Source organism: Neopsephotus bourkii, unplaced genomic scaffold, assembly GCF_033783945.1.
Source record: "Neopsephotus bourkii isolate Nb327-2 ecotype Australia unplaced genomic scaffold, CSIRO-AGI_Nbou_v1 NB_1394, whole genome shotgun sequence".
Taxonomy (NCBI): Eukaryota; Metazoa; Chordata; class Aves; order Psittaciformes; family Psittacidae; genus Neopsephotus; species Neopsephotus bourkii.
Window position 1 is genome coordinate 1,680,022 of NW_026901872.1, and position 23,325 is coordinate 1,703,346.

At 36.7% G+C, this 23,325-nt stretch overlaps 1 protein-coding gene across 1 annotated transcript in view; it reads right to left on the bottom strand.

Moving 5' to 3' along the window:
- The window catches only part of UCHL3 (ubiquitin C-terminal hydrolase L3), a 44,488-nt gene that overhangs the window by 1,378 nt on the left and 19,785 nt on the right, over window positions 1–23,325 (bottom strand). The window contains exons 7-8 of the mRNA XM_061367725.1: window positions 3,637–3,712; window positions 614–672 (exon numbers count right to left, since the gene is read on the bottom strand). Coding sequence (XP_061223709.1) covers window positions 614–672; window positions 3,637–3,712 — 135 coding nt within the window. The remainder of the gene's footprint in view (window positions 1–613; window positions 673–3,636; window positions 3,713–23,325) is intronic.

Genomic DNA, 23,325 nt, shown 5'->3' on the forward strand with positions numbered 1-23,325 from the left:
AATCCGGTCTGGATACCATAGAATTCAGATCTATGCACTGCCTTCTCTCAGCTTAAACTTTTCATCATTCTGTTCATCCTCCCAATTCAGTATATTCCTTTCCAATTAATTTCTCAAGTCAATATCTCAGGACACAAAGAAGCACCCAAAAGAAGCCATGAAACTGGAGAAGAATGATTGTTAGAAAGTGTCAGAAAGGAAATTAACTTTTGTCTAGCATGGCACCTACCAAACTATAACTAAAGAGAATGAAAAACTATCCAAAATTTTCATTCTGATGACTTCATCTCATGTACGGTTTGAAAGGATCAGGGGTATATGAAAGTCTCAGCACAGAAGAAAAGTCTGGGCTTCTGTCATAGTCAGCTCTTCTGACATTTCTTCTTATCATGTTATGATACTCTGTCATCCAGGGTTACAACATCAGTGTTCTGAAATAACTGGTTTAAAACTAAGTAAACCTAATTTTGTCTCACCATCCTACTTGCTGTATTCCTCATTCAACCATAATGTACAACCATGCCATACAAATATTTTTATAATTTTTAAAAATAAGTTTTGTGGAAATTAATAAGAATTCTGCATTACAGCATTCAAGATTTTCTATTCCTACCTCTAAAAAAGAATCGTCGCTAGTTTCCCCGTGGTTTATTGGGAATGGCTTGCGCCCATCTGTTGAAAGACAAAGGAAGACTGAACAACACATTTATAAAATTAGAAAAGCTGAATTCTTCCAGTTAAAACTGTTTGGACAGATTTTTTGTTCTTCACTTATAAAAATGCTACCTCATTTTTCGTAAGAGAATTGCACATGCCGCTAGCTATTCCTTGATCTCTCCTCCAGTGCTGACTGCTTCAACAGGTGTCATTATGTATCATCAGTCTGCTACATTAGAAAAACACAATCCAATCAAAACAACTTTTTGATATTTCATTTGAAAACTCTAGGGCTGTAAGTTGCAGTTGTTTTAGTGGTGGCATAGCACTTTGCTTTCAAGTAAAGAAGAACCGTTTCAGCTACACTTAATGGATGTACCCAGACAGACAGCTATACATCTGTGGTCTCTGACAGCTGTGATCAGGCACTCCACGACAGAATACCAGACCCATCAATTTGACGAGTCTGGCATAACTGAAATGTTACTCTCATTTAAAAGAAATAAGCAAACAAACTCAATTAACTTCAAGTATTAAGGACTTCCACATAATTTAAAAATGGTTACCATAATGATTTATATTTTCTGCCATTTGCAATGTAACAATGTTATTCTCAGCATTTAAAAAAACTATTTAATACACAGAAATGTTTCAGGTTATTTGTGAAGAGCTAACATTTTGAGAACATCTGTCAGGATATCCTAAGTATTTGCTAGACCAAATTCCCTTTTGGCTCTGTCCTCCTTTCTAAAGACTCTTCCCTGCCCAAAGATTCCATCGAAGTTGAAAACACTTCCAAATTACTTTTTCCATAACTAAAAATAGATCGATGTTGGAAGAATTTTAGATTTACATGAACAAGAGGTTGTTCATTATTGTAACAGCCATGATTGAAGCTACAACCATGCAAAGCCCTCAGAACATGCCAGGAAAACAGAACTGAATGCCCTTTGCTATTACAAGTTTTCTTTTTTTTTTTTTTTTTAATATGTATCTTGGCAGAACAGCATTTTAATTTCATGTGCCTATAAATAACTTGTTTTCTATGGCAAACACATAAGCATTTTGCATCCATGTGCTTTCTTAGCATTTTCTGCCTGCCAAAGCCCACATGTTGGCCACAGTGACTGAAGCCGCTAAATCAATTTAAAAGCCTTCCCTCATTTTCCTACTTTCAAGTATTTTTTTGCTTTCTTCTGCTGGTACATACAGAAGTTATTTTAAGAACAAAAGGAAATTATGGTATTGTCATACCACTACGTTACAGAGGAGTTAAATGCCTTATTTATTTTTTTTCTTTTAATTTAATACTAAAAAGGGGGAAAAAAGTGGGTTTTATCTTGCATCAGTTGTCTGGAAAATAGTTAAACATAATACTCATAGTTTGTACTGTGCTTTTTAAGTAAATTAACACACAATAGAAAGGTAATGTGGAAATCATAGAATCATAATAGTAGCACACAACTGAAAGAAGACTGAGCCATCAATGACACCTTGAAATTCAGAGTAATAAAATATCTATATCGCTTCTTACAGTAGTTGCCTCACTATTTGATCTAATTTGCTGACAGCCAGCCTCATAAAAATACAGAAATGTGCGCCTGTTGTTCATGATTTACCACTGATAATACCCTTTAAATCACCTTAATACTAACATAAACACTTCTTACATACAGCTTATACCCCAGGTTATGAATAGTTGTCACCTGGTAAAGGCATTGCTTAATTACATTCTGATTTTCAAAAGATGAAAATGTTCTCAGCAGAAAACACTGAAAAATTGCGTTAGGAAAGACCAGTGACTTGCAGTTTTCAAATCTTGATCTACTTGATAGTTTTTGAAGAGCCTGCAGCAAAACCTAGTTGCCCAGCAACATGTTTAATATTGGAGTCATTAGAGAGTATTCGGACAGAACTTGGTGCTACACAATCTCAAGAGGGGAAAAAAATAGCTGGAATTCAGAAAACAGAGACTACTGCTTTACAGTTAACTGTCTAGTAACCACAAAAAGATAGAAGAAAATAAATGAATTGCAGAGTATTTGTATCTGCTAGCATCCTGACTAGTACTCTGCTCTCGTGAGACCCTGCTTGGAATACTGTATAATTAGTATTATTTATTATATCATTCATTATTCCCTAATGAAGGGTCCTTCCCCAGCATCCTTATAGGCCCCCTTCAGATAATGGAAGGCTGCTATGAGGTCTCAATGCAGCTTCTCTTCTCCAGGCTGAACAGCCCCAACTTTCTCAGCCTATCTTCATACGGGAGGTGCTCCAGTCCTCTGATCATCCTCCTGGCCCTCCTCTGGACTTATTCCAACAGTTCCATGTCCTTTTTATGTTGAGGACACCAGGGTGATGAGACACTGGCACAGGTTGCCCAAAGAAGTGGTAAATGCTCCATCCCTGGCAGCGTTCAAAGCCAGGTTAGACAGAGCCTTGAGCAACATGGTCTAGTGTGAGGGGGTTGGCAGGGGGGTTGGAACTTGATGATCTTAATGTCCTTTGCAACCTTAACCATTCTATGACTCTATGACTACATCCTTTTAGTTTAAACTGCGTCATGCTATTTAATTATATAGGTAATGCTTCTGAAGTGGCATACAGTTCATTTATTAATGCCACAAGCAATCTGGGGACAGAAATATAGTAAGATTTTCCTCTCTGAAACTTTTGAGTGTTTGTCAATTCTTTCTTTGTCCTTGTAAATCATAAAGGAAACTCAGAGGCAGTCTAGTATTCTATAGGGAAGACAGAGTAACAGGGAGTTGAGAGAAGGAGAACCCAAAAAAGCAATGGGAGGAAGGCTGCACCAGTTTGACAGAACCACCCCCCCCAGCCCAGACCCTATGATGCATCTGAAAAGAATCAAAGCTCTACCTTAGATCAAGCAGTCTCTCTCAAACATTGATAGTTAACATTAGTACTTGTATTTGTTTCAAACAAATGGAGAAAGCAGATAAAAAGTGTTCTTACCCAATTCATAGAGATGACCACCTACGTTAACTAATGCAATAAAATGAAGATCTACTTTTTCATCTATACTTGGTGCCTGCAAGACAAAGCAAAATAAAAATAAATTGCTTTCACTAAAACTCTTATTACAATAAGATTAATGTGAACATATCACAATACGCAAAACACCTGGGTAAGAGAAACAACAAGTGGGAAGCACATTCTGGATCTACACAGAATGGCAGAAGTCACACTGCAGAACATTTTGGAATATAAAGAAGCTTTCTGCAATGCACAGCTAAAGTATCTGGAAGTATTTCCAATCACAGCTCTACATAAAAGCTTTATTTTTCATTACTCAATTAGAAGTATTATCAACTCAAATACATTAACATTAAAAATAGATTTTCATATAAATAGCATCTTCTTCATTAAATCATCTCCCATAACAAAGTGACACAGGGCTGACCTGTGAACCTGTAGTATTTTAAACCCCAAAATATTCACTTGGTCAAATTATTCTTTTCCTCATGTGGTAAGTTACTGTTCCCTCTTCACAGGTAGTCAAAAGAAACAGTTTACACATCTTAGGTGTGGAGGAAAGAAAATACCTAGAGGTTCCTAGACTGAATTTCTAAGTGGCATTACAGCCATCATACCAAGAACGGACACAAGTGCAGTGACATGACACAAAGAATGGTTACACTTGATAAAGAGCTATCTAGCCCAGTACTGTGTTGCTAACTACAGCAAGCAAAAGCTTCTTCAGAAGAAACACATCACCCCTGTTGTGTTCAACAGAAATTGATGGTTTATTTCCTCATCAATCTTTCCAGTCTGCAGCTGAGCCTCAAGCCACAATTTCAGAAGATAATGTTTGAGGGAACGGGAAAAGCACCTCAGTTTTTCTTAAATCATCAAGAACCTGACTCCTGTGACAATACATTTCACGCAATTTTCTTGTAATTAATGTTAGCCTTATGTGATTTTTTTGAAACACCCCAAAAACCTAAGAATTTGCCAGAAACAGATTAAAATGAGTTGTAGAACCTTATAGTCATATCATGTTTTCAAGACTGGATTAAAAGATTCCTTTCCTCATACGGTCATGAGAAAAGACTTTAAAAGATGGTCTGAACTGAAGATACGTAGCAAACAACCAGAACACAATATAGCAAAAGACAAAAAGTCACCATAAGCCCTTCAATACATCAAGAATGCCAAAGAACAGAGCATTACAGTAAGCCACGAGCTTACTGAAATTTTATGCAGCTAGCTCAAAAATGAGAAAGAACAACAAAACAAAAAGCCCACAAAAACTCCCGTCACCCTCATTTGAGATGCACCTCCAATGACCAGTTAAAGTGTGACAAGTGCAAATGCCCTGTTTTATCTTTGTTTCAGAGGGCCAAGAACAGAGAAAGTGCATTCCAGTCTCCAAGGAGGAGGCAGCTATCAACAGAATAAGAGGACCTTTCCAGCAAAACTCCAAGGAGTCTTTGACCTGTGGCATAAGTGAATTGCCTTTGAACATTTTGTATTACAGAAGGCCAAATAGAATCAGGGTACTTAGTTAAAAAACAAGTAGACCAAGCAGCCTCAAGAGTTTGGCTACCCTAGTTGTAAACTTCCAAGGACCACAGGTTTCCATAACTTCCTGAAAATCACACGACAGTAGCTGACCATCAATGGTACCTTGCTGTTATTCCCATCAATCCACCAAGTTTTTACAAGGCATTTAAAGTGTGGTGCTACAGAAGTGTGCAGTCAAGTGTACCTGAGAGTCCTTGTCACATCCCACACAGCCACCTAATTCCCTTTGTAAATATGACTTCATGGCTGGTCACTTATCAATTAAACGTAACAACTCTGCTCAAGTAATTTCAGGGTTAAGGGAAAGACCACTGCTAGTCAGTCTCACTTTAAGAAAGAAATGGCTTAGCATGTAAAACCTCTGAACTGCTACCTGGGCTCAAACTGTCATTAACTTCAAGAGCTCAAAATACCACTGTTTCAGAGGACTTCAAGATGGGGTAAATGCTCCATCCCTGGCAGTGTTCAAGGCCAGGTTGGAGCTTTGGACAACATGGTCTATGGTGAGGTAGTCCTGCCCATGGGAGGGGGATGGAATTAGATAATCTTAAGGTCCTTTCCAACCCTAACCATTCTATGATTCTATAATTCTGTGTTCAGGATTTAGTTTTGATCATATTTATAATAAAATACAGTTGCCTTTTTGAACATTTTTGAAGACTGGATTGTGTTCTTTGCCAGCTTCTAATAAACACCTTTTCTATAGGCAGGAATACTTAGCATGCTTGGAATGTCAAGCCTACATACAGCTAGAAGATGGATAGGGAAGCTATCAAAAAAAGCATTATTAACTTTTCATAGAATTTACTTGGAGACAGACTCCTATAGAATCCTGCTGAGCTTTTGTTTATGCCTAATCTAAATAACATGCTCTCATGGTGCCATTGCCACAACCCGCGAGAAATGTTGTGGTTTTACATTTTTAATTCCCCAAACTCAGAGAACAAAAGTGCCACGCCACTTTTAAAGCTTCTACCACATGGTGTAATGCAGACAGTCTCTTCTCCTTGTGACTTCTTTTCATACAATGTACAAAGCAGATCTATTATGTTGCTTGACAATTTGGGTTTCAACAATTTTTGACAATTATTTGCATAACCATAAGCACAGAGAAACAATAGTGTCTGAATAGTCAAGATGACCTAAAACTTTGTTATAAAAATGTTAAAAATACGTATTACAAATAAAAACTTTTTCCCTGTGATGAATCTGATTCAAAATCCCCACACCACTCCCTAGGGGAAAAACAATCAAAAAAAGGACATCCATTGCACATGTGTGGATGCACTTGCACGCACAAACACACACATGAAAAGAAGCCTAGTCAAGCCAATTGCTACTTCACTGGGAAGCTCTACAAATTCTAACACCTGAAACAGAAGACTTTAAATTTCAAAGGACTAGAAAGTGGGAATGGCAGCTTCGGAGAGATGTCTTCTGTGGCCTCCTTGAAAAGCTACACCTCTGGCCAAGTTTTCAGCTCCTAGTAAACAGTCTGTGCATGCTTAAAATTAGCTTTAAGAAGTCTGCTTGCATGTTCATCACCAGGTAGTATTTTCAGAACAATTACAGAGTATTTTCTCTTGATTGTTCTTCTTGTCAAAGGCCACAGTAACATGAACATCAGTCAGGTGTTGGAATGACCTGTTCCTTTAGATTTTTTTCTTTTAGAAGATCACACAATGTGCAAAAGGAAACAGCATGACCGCACATCCAAACAAGGGAAGAGAAAGACAGGAGTCTAAATAACTGTCTAATCAGGATTTGGAACTAAGTTATGGGATTCAAGACTCAATTTTCGAGTATTCTGAAGAGCTGTGGCACATAGTGAAGAAAATTTCTATTTCTTTCCCATCCAGAACAGACAGAATGAGGACAAACGCCAGATATCTTTGGGAGCTTACATAAGTTTATGTTACCCTTTCGACCTTAGCACAAGAAACAAATTTTAATAGTAGGGTTAGTAGAAAAAAAAAAAAAGTAATAATGATCAGTAGACTTGAAACTGATTTGAAGAGGAAAAATGCAAAAAGCTTAGTGCTCAGGTGATGGTTCCGAGAACATCTCAGCTGTAATTTGCGGTATCAAGGTATTAAGATAATACTCAATGATAATAATATAGCATATTCCCAGTCTTACATACAAAACTAACAGCCAAGGTTATTGGGCCCGCTAATTTTGGATACCATAATAAAAGCATGTAAATTACCAAGCCCCAGTTTTTCACAGGATTTGACTGCCCTCTCTACTAACCTGGACATTCAAATTAAATAACTGCTGACAGCTGTGAGAAGTAAATTTTAGTTGACTTATCTCAGGTCAATACCCATTAGTTCAAGCTATCACAAAAAACACCTCTACATTTCTTCCTTTATTCTTCACTAGCAGATTTCCAATCAGTAATTTTTAAAATGACACTTCCCAAAGGTTTTACTATACAAATAACCCTTCCTACTCTCTCTTGTTGTACTAAGAAATGCCTTAATTTTACCTTTCGCCACTGCAAGCTGCTCTCTCATCACAAACTACACTACTACTCTTTCCTGTTGTTGCAGTGAGCTGCAGAAACTTAGTGGTAGTCCCCTATACCACTGTTTGCCTAATTGTATCAGCTGGTCTAACAAAGTACATTCCACTACCTAGAGAGTTTATCTTGCTAATGCACTTAGACCTTTATCCCAATCTAAAAGTCCGTATTAAATTTTCATGCATTTCAAATCTGCTAACTTAGAACAGAACTGTTCATCAAATCTGATGTGCAACCGGTTTCTTTTCTCCAAAACTGCATTTCTGGGACAAACACACAATTGGAAAAGAAAAACTATCTTATTCTCTTGGATACACTGAACAAGTCCTCACGGCACCCTGCTTGAAATTTCTTTTTGGAAGATGGCATTATAAAAACAGGTTCAACGTTATATGACAGATTTCAGACTACTTCTTGCAACTAAATCTTGTATTTTTACTGTTTCCTTACATTTGCTCTTGAGAGAAAAGAGAGAAGCAAGAATCAGTTTAGCAGAATGTTTTGCATTACATGTAGTGACTGGGAAAGGAGAAAGCACCACCTATGTTAAGTCAAGAAATAGGCATCAAGAGTCTGTTGGGTTCTGGAAGAAGAGCGGTAATGACCAACAGGGAAAAGACAATTTTGCAGAACCCCGAGGAATAAAAAGTTTCAGATGCATCCAACTGAAAGATCATGACAAAAGTAACTTAAATCTAAAAAAAAACCAAAAAACAAACAAACAAAAAAACCCCTTACAGGATTAACCATACAATTCCACTCACAAGGAGTTGCAAGAAGTCAAAAGAAAACATATTCAAAAAATGAAGTTTACATAACAGAATGTTAGGTTTAGATTCAGTAAATTTCGAAGTAAAGGGGAAAAAGTGATGCAACTGCTATTGGGTAGATTAGGCATCTCTAATTTCCATTGTGAACCATAGAACATGCTTGGACAAATGTACTGTGGAGGCCTGTAAAAAGCATCTGAATCCTGGTTAAAATACTTCTATTAAAATAAACACCACTGGAATGATGATCACAGGTTTCAGCAAGATGATTTCTGGCTCATTCTCAGAGAACAGCAACATCTTTGTTCATGCTCAATACACTGCAGAGCGTTTCACACTTGAACATAGCTTAATGTGGATCAAGGTATCCTTTGTCCAGAATAAGGAAAAAGAATTTCTATAGGAAAGATGCTGAGGGACTGTCTTGAGCGCAGACCCAAGAACAGACAAGAAGATCCTCAGCTAAGCATCGCCTTATGTATTTTTCTACTGTGCCGTCATTGTAGACAAGCTGTCTCAAGTTTACTAACTCTGCGTCCCCAACTACAGCTAGAAATATGCGAGTGTCATATGAATTACAATTCCAAGATGCAGGACAGTAGCATCTGATTTTGAATGAGACGATGTCAAGCAAGAAACCGAAATTCAGAGATGGGCTCTATCGATGACCAGAGTATCAGGATACAGAATGTTTATAAAAACACAACTCTCCATCTAGATCCATAAGCTAGAGGGATTATTTAGCAGCATGCTGCTCTAAATAGGTATTCTTGCTTTGTTTTTTTAAAGAGTGGGAACTTTAGTCTGACAGAGAAAGTAAATGGGAGAAAACAAAGAGCATGTTTTCCAATTTGAGAAGTATAGGAAAGGAAAAAGAATTAGGAGAATAGCTTGACATACAAAAGCCTGCAAGCAGAGACACTAAAAGAGAAGAGCTGGAAGAATAAGAGATCATTACAAGGACTGACGAAAATTCAACATTAGTAATCAAGCACATTGTTACCTGTAGTTTAAAATTTTGCTGCATCTACTGTACTGCAATTTATCAGTTTGTTTTGTTGGTTTTTTTTGTTTGTTTGTTTTCTCCTCTTCTCCATTATATAAAAAGTTGTATTGGGTCTGGCTGAAATGGAGATGCTTTTCCCCATAGGAGCTCTCTCTGTGCTTTGTATCGGTAGCAAGAAAGGTGTTGATAACACACCACTGTTGGCTACTATTGAACAGTACGCACACAAGATCAAGCTGTATCTACAACATTCCCCCATCTCACCCAGTGGGCTGGGCTTGGGAAAGATCTTGGGAGGGGTGGAAGGGGACACAGCCAGGACAGCTTACCCAGACTGACCAAAGGGATATTCCATACTGTATGATGTCTGCTCAGCAATAAAAGCAAGCAGAAGGCAGGGGGAGGAAGGGGGCATTGTTTATTATAATAAAATCACAAAGTGTACTGAAGCCCTACTTTCCCAGAAATGACTGGACATTACCTGCTGATGGGAAGTAAAGAATAAATCTTTTGTTTTCCTTTGCTTCCACATGTGACCTTTGATTTTGCTTTATTAAACTGCCTTTATCTTGACTGCCGAGTTTTTTTCCATCTTATAGTCTCCCTACTGTTCTGCTGAGGAGTGACAGAGCAGCTTGGTGGGCATCTAGTGTCCAGACAAACTCAACCCCCCAGCAAAGGTCAAAGGAAATTTTCAAGTGGGCACAGTACGTTTACTTAAGGAGTATAAATACTGTCTCCCATAACTAAAACTTTTGCTCTTAGTTTTGAAACAAGTTATTTTCTGTTTCTCAATGTTTAAGCAGTAGAAATGTATTTAGAATTGCAAGAAAATTCAACTGTATTTTAAACAAAATATACAGGATGTTTCTCCCCCTCCTTTAAATTTAAGTGCATAGATTTCTTAATAAAAGCAATCCTAGAACATTTTCATACAATGCTGAGACCATTTCAGCCTCTTTGCACATCTTTTGTACACAGAACGATCAGTGGTATACTAATAATACTTGTTGACAGGCATTGACAGGACAAAACTTGAAAGACAAGGTAGCATTTATTACCAAGCCAACTGAGAGAGCTTTAATGCCAAAAATGCTGTGTGATTTTCTGCATATTAAACTAATTTACATATAGCTTGTGCATTCTTGAATCTTCTTGGAAAGATATGTTATACAAAAGGGTAAAGACAAGAACAACATTTTAAGTTAGCAATAAGCATCAGACTATATTGTATCAGACTAAGTGATAAGTCTGCATATAGGACTTTGAATTATAATCTCATCTGTCAGATGTAGCAAGTAAAGATCTCAGGGGAGTTAACAAATAATATTTAAAACTATTTTTAGCAGTAAGCTTCAGTTTTGCCAGGTAGGAGTTGTACCAAAGGCCACTTATTTTTAATTAACTTTTTGAACATTTTCAAAGCAAATGCTTGCTGCTAATGGACAAGGAGTTATTTTAGAAATTTTTTGAATAAAACCCTCAACTTGCTAACAGTGGCTTTCTGGTATACTCACACCAGATTACCCTGTAATGGCCGTCCTTGGATAAGTCATGATCTATTTAGCACTGAATTAAACTCGTGGTCAATTAATGTTTTTGTTCTAGGCAGGCACATGCAAGCTCAAGTCTTCCTCAGTAAGTGTTTTGTTAACAACAAGCTTATATAGGTCAAATTCAAACAAGATCCCAGTGTCAAACTACAGAAGTGACAGAGAATTTTCCAAGTTCTGCTAAACAAACAAAAACAACCCCACTGTAAAATGCCAGAGCTTGCCAATGTTAATGGCATAAACACTAAATGAGGGGTAGGAAGCATGAGCTGGGGAGAACTTAACTCAGTGCTAAACTCCATGCCTCCTCAGTGTATTTAAATAGCTCCAAATGGTAACACCAAGAACATTCCTTAGTTCTAAAGATTACAAGAGAGCTAGATATTTAATAATATCAATTATTATTCACATAAAGAGAAAGGAGTCTAGGAAAAGGTCTCATGTTGAGATACTTGTAAGGATAAAAATATAAAAGCTATAAAGGAATGGAAGCATTTGGACACTAATTTTTAATAGCAGTAAAACATTAAGAAAGATTTCCACACCTGGAAAGACAGCTCTGTATGAAAAAGGAAAACAGCTGGACCACAGTCAGAACAGTTATTTCACCTCAGTAAAAAATCCACATACCTCAAATAAGAATTTCTATTAAGACAGGTGAAATGTGGTCATTGCCAAAGAATGATAAAAACACTGTCCCAGTTTTATTTAAGACTATTGACTTCTACGTATCAAGATTTTTATTTTTTTTTTTTGGTGAGTGTACTAGAAGTGTGATCACTCCTTAAAAGCAGGATGAAGTTAACACTAAACCATTCTTTCAGTTTAGTGTTTCTGATGGTGGTCATAGGACAGTTTAGAAATATTGGCTGTTGTGTGCATATAACGTTTTTTATGCTTTCAAGATATATTTGTGCCCTGTGAGTGAAGAAGGAAAAAAGTCTGCTATTTGATGACAAGCTTTTCTTATGAGAACGTCTTCATCTTCAACTAGAATGTATGTCCACAAACTGGATAAAGAAACAGACGTGAAGTGACAAAATAAGCCAGCCCCTTGGACTTACATGAAATATTTCATCTTTACTGAAATACACAGGGATCATTAAGCAAGACTTAGAATGAGAGAAGACTAGGTTTAGGATATGAGAACATAAACCAGGTCTCAAACACAGAAGAAATAATATCATGTGACAAAGAATTAGAAGCTCCTTGGTTCAGCACATCCAAATGAAAGATCATGAAGATGAAGTGAAAAGAAGAGGCTGGATGTAGAGCCTATGGCGAAAAGAAAAAAAGCCACTTCATGAAAGGCAAATTTCATCTGTGCTTTGAAAATGAGTTGGCACATGTACTGAATAAAAAATACCTGGACAGCAAAGCATGGAGTGATGTACTTTTGCTGTCTGACATGGGGGAAAGGAAAAAAAATAAAGCAAAGAAAAAAAAAAAAGGGGGGAAGAAAGCAAGCCTAAGAATGGTTGAGAAAAGACCCCAACAAAAAATGATGCCTTGAAGACTGAAGTTACATGGCTGAAGGCCAGTCGTGTCAGAGTAAGAAAAGACTGAAGATGGACTACACTTACAACAGAATGAAGCCCAACAGATGGAAGGCGTATCAAGGGCCGCCAACGACGAAGACGGATTGACGGACTGGTAGCCTTTGCAGGACCTACATGATTACGTTTGGCCCAGGAGAGGGATGCAGAGTGACACAATGGTGAAGCCTTCGTTCTGCTGTGGCTAACCTGAGGCTGCGATGAGGATGGTGGTGAAGACAGCGAGGACGATGACGACTACATAAACATTAAAAAAGAACATACTTAGCCCACTTAAACTTGAAGTAACATACCTAAAAAAGGCAACTGCAAAGGTGTCCACTGCTTATTGTACTGTCCTTTAACTGATTAAATCACATAGATAATAATCAAGAATGTGTGGAGTTTGAATGAGAAGATAAAAGAACAATGAAAATAACCAAAGACATGGTCCAAATCTGAAGTTTATCACCAGATAAGCTAGAGGTTATTCACACCCAGTGAACTCCATTAATATGAACATGAATTAATTAACTCATTCAAGAGACAGACTGTTGGAAAGTGTGGAGGGAGGGGATTTAAGTATCATCTCATGGAAGGAATAGTTGAGAATAGCGTGTGATCAGTTTTGTCTACAGCTACAAAAACCATGAGCAACAGTTCTTTGATAATTTAGTAAAATTAGGTGGCGCTGCTCTGGGATTTAAAATGAATCAAGCAACTACTGTAACAGAACCCAGATTTTCTTTACTGTTCCATGTCTAACATAAAAGGAAAGCAAAGGAAAAGGGAAGCTTACCGTGGTGAGGTATGCAACTTCCTAAGTTTTTCACCTATTCTTCTAAAATAGCAGGCCAGTGGCAGTATTGCCATTAACACTCAGGATCCCTTTAGTATCCGTGGAAGCAGTAGGACTATGTTAAACCATTCAAATTGTTACTATTAGAAGAAAGACCACAGAAGTATTAAAAATGACTCTCAGCTGCAGCTGACAAAGTTACAGTAAATATATTAAGACCAGAAAGGACCATTGTGATGATTTAGTTTTGATCTTCTGTCCCACACAGGCCACAGGACCAATCAAGTTGATGTTTTGTTTGGATCAGAATGTACTCACAGAATGAAAAACAGACGTTCAAGATTAACAATTATTAATATTTTTTTTTTACTACTGAAATAAACCAGAACAAACCAAAATTCAAATCAATCCTGTCTATAGCTACAGAGACAGCAAGTAACATATTCATACAGTTTACTAAATACATCAGTGCTAAATGAAAAGGCAACCTTTTTAGTCCTGATTAATGATGATATGAACATGGATCAATGGATTACATTAGTTCATCTGGCCATGATGGCAAACCAGGGGCTCATCTTCAGCTTATCATCCACCATTCTTTTCCCCTGTTGGCACATATAAAACCCCCAATGTAACCTTTAGTTTTTCAGAGAACCCCTCACCTTGTGTCATGAAATAAACTTTATCTTTTGCGCTAACTACACTGCTTTTATCTGGCCTCAGAACCCAGGCTGTCTTGTGTTTACGTCTTGTGCTTTACTATCTCTTGAACTTTTTACACTGCCTGTAGGTTTGGGAGTATATTTTTTATGTTTTCCTCCATGTCACTGATATAAGCTGTTCAACAGTATAGTTCTTCAAAGTAATCCCTGCCGAACTGCACTAGCAAACATACTTACTCATCAATGATCCTCCACTTATCTGCACTAAGATCCGCCAGCTGCTTGTGAATCCATGAAAGTTATGCAAGCAGAACAGAAACTGCAGTTCGTTAAGGTATACCCCACATTATGCATTTAATGGAATGATTCTAATAGACTGCAAAAACTGAGCATTAGATAGCTTCTCTGGAAAAAAGTATTTTCACTTTGTAATCAATGCACAAGTGCCAGTCAAAACCATTTACTTTCTCTGTATTATTTATCTTCTTTCTCATTCATTCCCAACCTCCCCACCCCCCTTTTTCCTACCAAGAGTGGTAGGAAACTAGTTCTTTTTGCTCCCATATTGCTGACTTTAAACACAAAGACAGGGATGGAAATTCTTCATGAAGAGCAAGCATCAAATACAGTAGAAACTGTAGAGGTCAGAAATAAGCACGGAAAGTTACCAAGTCTCATAACCTGCCCAGAGAATAGAGTTTTCCACAGGTTTGCCACAGGTGTTATTTTGCCAATTAGCTTCCGACTTTCAAGCATTCTGATCCACCCCTACATCTCAGCAGCTCCACATAAAAAAGGCCGAAACCAGAAAATCTCCAACCCCAAAATGTAACTATATAAAGAAAGAGGAATTTAGCAATGCCAATATGTCTATGAGTCAGAGATGCTTAAAAGAGTTTAATGTCTATTAACAGTTTCTGTATTACTGATTTTTTTTTTTTTTAATTCTGCACTTGAAGAACCAATTTGAGACATTTTACATTTAGATAATGTTATCAGACGGCTTTAAAAACAATTTATTCTCAATTTGCCTAAGAAAATTCCAAAAGATGACTGGTAAAACACTGCTGCTTGAAGTCCTCAATAGTTCACTGACCTCCCTGTGAAGGGAGTACACTGTAAGATCAGAACCTGCTGTGGGGCAGAAATTTAAGAGCTTTGCAAACTAGACAGTTCATGATAAAAGGCAGGACAAACTATGTTATATTTTACAATTTTGTAAGCTGCTGCTGTCAGAACAGACCAGATTATTGGTCTTCCTGGAATCTGCAATATAGCAGCTGTTTACTTAGAAATAGTTATAAAACTGACACTAAAAAACTTGTTGAGATTAGGAATTTACTCTGGCTTTGATGCACTCCATTGACTGGAAGCCATTAAAAAGACTTTGAATATTATCAAATTTAATATTTCTTTGATGGTACAGGAATGACCAGAATATTGGAAGATATTTTTTATAAAGCCTTTTTTACCTTTGTTACCATTTTTATCACAGCTCTTGATTTTTACCATTCTTAATGATTGCACTTACTTGTCTTCTGGCTAATATTGCTAAAATAATGATAATATATTAAAAACACCCCCTGTGTGAATGCAATTTGGAGTTCTCAAAACTGAATTTATAATCTAGAAGGCAGTTTCAGGCAACTAATATTTTAGTATTTCTAGGTCAGTATTTGTCCCCATTTTAAATTCAACTGACTGAATTCTTTATCTTTTATTTCCTGTATTATTAGGTCCCCTAGTGAGATCAAGAGAAATACAAATTTCCTCCACACTGAAAATACACTTTTGCTCACTCATACATATCTGTATGAGTGAAATTTAAACAGACTGTATATAGGAATATTGGAAAAGCAAAGTTAAGTCTAGATAATGTCTAATTAACAAGGTTGCAATCAATAGCCATAAAATTCCATGCATTGCTTTAATAATAAGCATGAATTAAGCTGTGTCAACTGAAGTTTTTAACTGAATATTAAATAAAAAACATAATTACATGCCAATATTAATATGAAATTAATGTTGAATACACATCTCCAAATAAAGGCTACAAAGTCACACATTTCACATCTAATGAAAAATGTGGAAGACAAATCATGAGAGACTTGAGATACTATTTAAGCAAGACTTATTAACAACTAGAAACTGCAGAGAAGAAAGAATTAGACTAACTCTACAAGAAGAAAAGATCAGAGGAACTTATTTCTGCGCTGAAAATTGCAGCAGGCCGAGTATCTGAAGTGGTAAAACAAAACCCCTGAAATAGAATTGGGTATTATTGTCCTATAAACCAGCAAACACATTATGTTTATGGTTTGTAATGCAAAAAATACTTTATAAACAAGCTAAAAGATTCATGGAGTAGTTCCAAAAATATGTTCAAGCAATTATTATCTGCCCCAATGTAAAACTCAATCCTATATATAGCTATTATTAAGGCCTAGAGCCATTTGAGTCCAAGATCTAAAAGAAACTCCTATAAAGTTTCCTAGGCACCAAGAGCTGCACTTTTCAGCATATCTAAAAGTGCAGAAGTTTGATTGTGCTGAGTAGTTCATCATTTGGCTCATGCCAAAACCCATCAGGTTCTAAAAACAGGGATCTGTCTGCTCTTCTTGTCTGGGGAACCCAATCCAGCAAAGTACCTTAGTCCATGTCTAAATGCATTGAACACCTGACAGGACAAAGCAGTGTCTGGTACTGCATGGATGTTTTTTTCAAAGATGAAATATTGATTAGATTAAATTGCTAGTGGTTACAAAAATTCATCTATCTGGAAGCTCAAGTTCATAGCTTTTTTCAGTGGAAAGTTCAAGCCCATGTTCTTTCTTCGAAGGAAGCTTCCCTATCAGATGGCAAACTATGCTGGGACTGCTGCTTGCTTCTTTTCTCCAGTTTGAGCTTGTGTCACTGTGTAGAAAGAAATGCTAGTTGGACTAGGACAGAGATCAAATGAGCTTTAACTGTACACCAACATCACTGGAAACTTAGGAAACAGGAAGAAGATACAATACTTTTAGGTGTGTCTTTGTTTCATAAGCCCAGTGCTGGGATCAGGGGCCCTGCCACATGTTCTGCAGCTGCTCAGTTGAGTCAATCCATAAGTGTGCAATAACTCCTCCCAAAAAAGTGTTTGTGGCCTCATTATACAGTTCTCATACAGTAAGCCCTGTAGCAGAGATGGGGGAGGGTTGAAGTGACAATAAAAAGTGGAACTTTTCCAGACAAATGAGCAGTAAATTATTATTTTTAAGTTTATAATCAGAGAGAATGTACTTAATATATATCATTTTTCCCTGCCACCTTTTGAGGCTTTTTTTGTTGTGCTGAAGTAACTGCTCATTATTGAATTAAACAGTATTTTAAAGGGTCTGTACTACAGCTCAAAGTGTAATAGTGTTTTTCTTCCTTAGAAGTCATTACCCCTAGCAGGTTTTTTTCACATGCAATTTAAATCTACGCATCAAACCGTCTGAGAAAGTTTTCTCCTTCCTTCACAAGTGTTTTAATCTTTTAACAGCATTTGAAGCCTGTTTTGGTGGTGGTGGTGGTGAAATTTTGAGACACACAAAGTTCCTTCAAGCTTTTCTAACAAGATAGGCAGCCAGATAAAGGAAGTATTCCACAGAGGCCGAAGCTGCTTCACAAGCTCATCTCCAACACCACAGAATTCACACCAATGAGACATTTCAACTGCAAGAAAAGCCTTGCTCCTAACCAGAACTTCCTTACATGCAAAATAAGTCTGCACAACATGCACATGCTTAGGAAGTTAAGGTTCATAAACTCCACTCCTCACAGGGCAACTTCTTTTGTCAAGAATACAATTATCAGCATTAATATCTATTGAAACAGAGAATACAGTTTTTAAACTGAACTGGGCTACATCGGCTAGCCAATCAACTGCTGCACCAGTAACTTTGATTAGTGTTCCAGCAGCTGGTAAAAGGAAAAGCTTTATAGTATGCTCCATGTCAGTTTAATCCATGATTAAGAACAGACAGTATCCCAAGAGTATTACTTTGCTAGACATAATGGGTAAAGACAGAGCTTGGGATGAGAAAAATGGTGAGATCAGAGCACCCAGGAAAAAAAAAAAAAGTAAAAGGGAAAAAAGAAATCTTATCAAAATTAGTGATAATTTATCTCTCTCTGAAGACCTAAACTTCAGTTCTATGGGCTATGTTAGGCAAAAGTCAAGCTAGATTATCACAATGGTGACTTCTGTGATCAAAGATTAGTGAAATTACAAAAAAAAAAAAAAAAAGTTCCAAAGCTTAGGGAGCTCTCCAAAACCTAAATAAACTGTATTTTTTCCAAATAGTTTTCCCTCTGAAAGGTTTGTTTTTCTTGAATGAACTGAACAGCATTGTTGCATACCCAATTTAGTGGGAGGCGTCCCTGTCCATGGCAAGTGGGTTGGAAACAGATGATGTTAAGGTCCTTTCCAACTCAAATTACTCTGAGTGTATATTTTTAGAATGCTTCCTTGAGCAAAGTCTGTGGATGCAACATCAATGCTCCAAGTAGTTTTAGCCCACTGTCTACCTCCAGCCATAGTGGTAAAATGTTGGGGCAGTCCTAAGGATTCTAAGTTCTTATAATTTTTATGCTCCAAAATTAGTGGTTGGGTAAAAAATAAACAAAGAACCAAATCAGATTCTCTTCTGCCTGAGGAAAAGGGGTTGAGTGTGAACTCAACCATCACCTGTCACGCTCAGCCTGCTAAAATTCCTGTGAGCAAACAGATGGTTACAGCCTGCTGCCTGTGGTCTCTTACACAAATAGTGCAAGCACAGCACTAGAGGTGTTACACATTGGAGAGATGCAAAACAAGAAAAAAAAACACAAACAAAAAACAAACAAAACCTAAGAAAAAAAAACAACCCAAAACCCCACAAACCAAACCCAAAACTTATGGCAGTTGGTTGGTAGAGATGTTGGATGCAAAACCGCAGAAACGTTTTGTTATTTTCACTTTTTATTTCTTATATACTTGTTATTTAAATTCATGGGCTGCTTTATGGGTGCGAATATCCTCTATAGTTACATTACATCCTAGGAATCAGAGTTACTTCATACAGATTTTACAGTTAAGCATAAGACCCAGAATAACAATTCAGAGCAACACTGTATTAATACCTTATTAGTTATTTGCTCAGTAAAATTGCTTATAAATCAGATTGATGCATGTATCAAACCCTGATGCATTAAATAACATAGCAATGCAGTGAATTAAAAACTGATCTAGTATCATTTCCAAAACGCTTCACATAATTCTAGTAAGTCCATTTTTATACTTCTACTGTGTAGGCTATAAAAGAGAAAAAGCTAAAGCTAACATTTTTAGGCAACTTCATTGCCTTTAGAGGACAGATTACATGCTTGTTCTGTAATGCTAAGCTAAACAAAAATCAGAAACAGTTATATAACTGATTTGATATTCTCCTGAGATGCAAATGTTTCTTTACAAGAGTATGGGTTATTCAGAAGAAACACAGGAATATGGGATGCTTTAGAAAAAAAAAATCCTACCATATGTACTTGGCAGGAGTGAAAAGGAAGCTCCTTTATGCTGCTTCTCTAACAATAAATTGTAATGCCCCAGGGAACCAGAGATCTTTGAAAGTTCAAGTTTTATAGCAGTTGAGAACAGAGTGCACTGACTCTAAGTTCTTGCCAATGTTAACGACTGTTACTGTGATCAAAGTCTAATTTGGTGCATTCCAAGGAAGATTACAGTTCTCAAGACACACTAAACAAGTTTACAGACTACAGTTTGCAGACATGGTTTGAGTTAAGTAAGGAATCAAGCTGTGGTAGCTTTTTTAGTGGCTGCCAAGTTCAATCCATGTTAATAATATTCCTGATAATACTTGTGAACAAAAAGTTTATCTAAATAAACTTACTGATGTGCACAAGTACTTTAGGTTTTTGTGAACATCTGAGACCAGTTCTTTCTTGTGACTTTTATATCGTCAAACACCAATTTTGATTTTCAAAGGCTAATTTTTCCACCATAAATATTTTTGACAGAGGTCTAATGAGGTGCAAGAATGTTATTTCAATTTAAGTGGCAGCTCAGACACAGCACCTCAGTCTGCTCAGTTCTGAGCCTCATTTAGCCCAACATATAGTTCAAGTAGTCAAAGCTGTCAGTTGGTAAATAGACGTATGAAGTGTATTAAAAAACCCCAAACAACCCAAAGCAAGCAAACAAAAAAAAAAACCAGGAGGAGTTACAGAACCCAAGGCAGTATTCTCTGTGCTCCCTGAAACAGTTGATTTATTTTATATTGCAGTTCTCTCTTCCATAATAACTAGTAACTGAAATACTGTAGGTTAAACTTCATTTAGTTGCACAGTCTCAATAGCCTCTAAGGAAAAGAAAGGAAAACCAGGAATCTGAGAACTCCTAACTTTCTCCTGCAAATTTAGGCCATGAACACAATCAAACTCTTATTATTCCTCTAAATAACATTTAACACAGGTATTTCAAGTGGCCATTTCACTTATATTTATTTGCTTGATTGAAACATTATTTTGAGCTGTGTTGTAACATTTAAAAGAAGTCAACTTCCCAAAGACCGTAAATCATATTCTGCTAAGCAGTAATGCATAAACCATGCTAAAATTCCCCTGTCCAAAAAACACAAAAGTGGTTCCATATGCCGCAATTACCACAAGACATAATAGAAAGTTCACTCTATCATTTGAACTTTAGAACAAAAAGTGATACGGAAAGCCATTTGTCAGCAGTTAGTAGTATCTTGATGTTGTACAAACAGCCTGCCAATTACTTAACACCACAACTACTTTGAGTATTTGCTGTGCACAGAAGCAAAAGCTGATCTAAGTATAGTTCGCTAAGCTTTCTCCTCTCTTCACAGGAATGTGCTCCTAACACTTCTGCGCCACCATTAGCTCCTACAAGTCTACAAGATGAGCAGTTTCAGGAAGCTGTTTGGGAAGCTGATGGAAGACAGAAGATACTGTAGATAAACTGACAATCCAGAATGATTTCAACAACCACAGACACACACATACACCTGGCTAAAACTTCAGATACTATTACCAGGATAACACTTGAGCAAGACTTAGGCATGTCAAAGCCATTAGAAATGCAGAAATCGAATACAGATTATTCTCTAGGTCTAATTCCTTGACTAAAGGCCAATAAAGTACTTTTTTAAAGACTAATATGGTATAGCTCTCCATTTTCCTTACTGTAGAACTGAGCTGTAATAAAGCATAGTTGCAAAGTAGTGAATATGGATGTCAGTAATACAAGAGCAGAACAAAAATCTTGCTACTCACATTATCATAGTCACATACTAAAAAGGTCATTTATTTCAAGAATCAGTGCAGATAATATTTTCTAACTGGAATAACTTCCCTCTAGGTATCAAAGTGTATCAGTGCTTGACTGAGTTAAACAATTTCTACCAATTTCTGCTTTATTTCTATAACAACTGTGCCTTTGCATCTTCCTCCTTTCCAACTCTTTCAAGAAACAATACAGTAACATTTTATATTAATGAAAATTGGTAGGCAGGATGCAAAATAAGTTTCTTCCACAACTCCAAATTCAAAAGGGCTACCTGCTTTGCAAAAGACTCTAGGCCTAAAAGTCTCATGTAATAACATTTTTCCTGTTTTCAGAAAACTCTACCCTCAGATTTTTTTATCTGTTACTTGAAAAGTTACTATGATTGTTCTGATAGAAAGCAACCTGAGATAGAAATAAAGTAAAAATTAAAAAAAACCAACCAACCAACCAACCAAACAAAAAAAACCAAACCACCAAACCCATGAACCTAACCCTGATCAGTGCTATGAAATAAAGAGGATCTTGAGTAGCTGACAACTATTCTAGTCTCAGCAATAGCTGCCTTTCACAAGCTATCAAACCGTAAGGAGAGCAAGCTGGATCCACAAAGCTTTATTGTAAAGACCTAGACCCTTTTTTTTGGCAACTTTGGATATGAAATACCTGTCACTTGAGAAAGTGTATGCTTTAGCAGCATGAAATTTAACAGAAAGACTGCTACAAGAGTCTTAGATTAATTGCCCTCATTATGATACTCAAGCATGGGACCAGAATCAACCCACCCTTGAAACTAACACCACACTTCAGTGGAATTATTCCCAGATCTTACTGCTTGATATGAAAGTAATTTTAAATGGACCCACAGAATCTGTAAATCTTAACATATAAACTTAAACAAACCTGGCCCAAAATCTGCCTGTAGCAGAAGCCCAAATTTATAATCCTTTTAATTTGCAAACCTGAAATTAATCAGCAAAATTAAAACTGCTTAACTGTTCCTAAAATTCAGTCTCTTTGGGTGAAAAAAACCCCAAACTTTCTCTATTTTTAAGAAAATATTAAGTAATTTAATAAAAATTCAGTAAACTTCATTAAAAATTTACACGTAATTTACTACAAAAATATCTCCCCAAAATACTCAGTTTAATCCAGTCTATAGATGGCCCATAAAAGGGGATTTGGGTTGGGATTTTTTTGTGGGGTGTAAGCTGTTTTGCTTTTTGAAACTAGGTAAGTTAATCGCAGCTATCAAACTTAGGAAGGCTGTTAAAGCACCCGTTAAGGCAAGACACACTATAGCTCTCAGCTTCAATCCATCTTAATGCTTCATCTAAATAGACTCCATATTAACAATAAATCCCAGAAACAAACTGATCACTGTAGCTCTTCTCTTCCAGCAATCACTAACTGAAATGTAGAATCTACAGTCTACAAATATTAAAGGTACATAAATATCCTGTTAAATATAACTCTTTTTCAAAACTTAATTAAAAAACTTATTACAGGTTATCTTAAAATAGAAACAAATCCTACAAACCAGACAAGACAAAAAGATGAAATACAGAGATACCAGAAATATAGCATTGCTTTACTGTGCTACCTCTAACCTTTTATTTCTAGATAAACCTGCTTTAGAGGTTTGAAATACACACATGGAACAGAAGCAAAAGCAGAAAATCCACTAGTATATCACACAAATCAAGTATCCCTGAGATAATAAAAAGAAAAAAATTGAGATGACTTAGCAAGACTGCCAAGAGCAATCAGCCAATAAGGGCTTTAATTAGAAGCACTGAAGGCTGAACCCTCAGATATCTGAGAAACGACAGCCAAGAAAAAAAAAGGTATCAAAACTCTCTGCATTCTTTGCTATTTTTAAACCTTCTACATCTCAAAATTCCACAAGATTTTACTTTTACCTTGGTGGTCTGA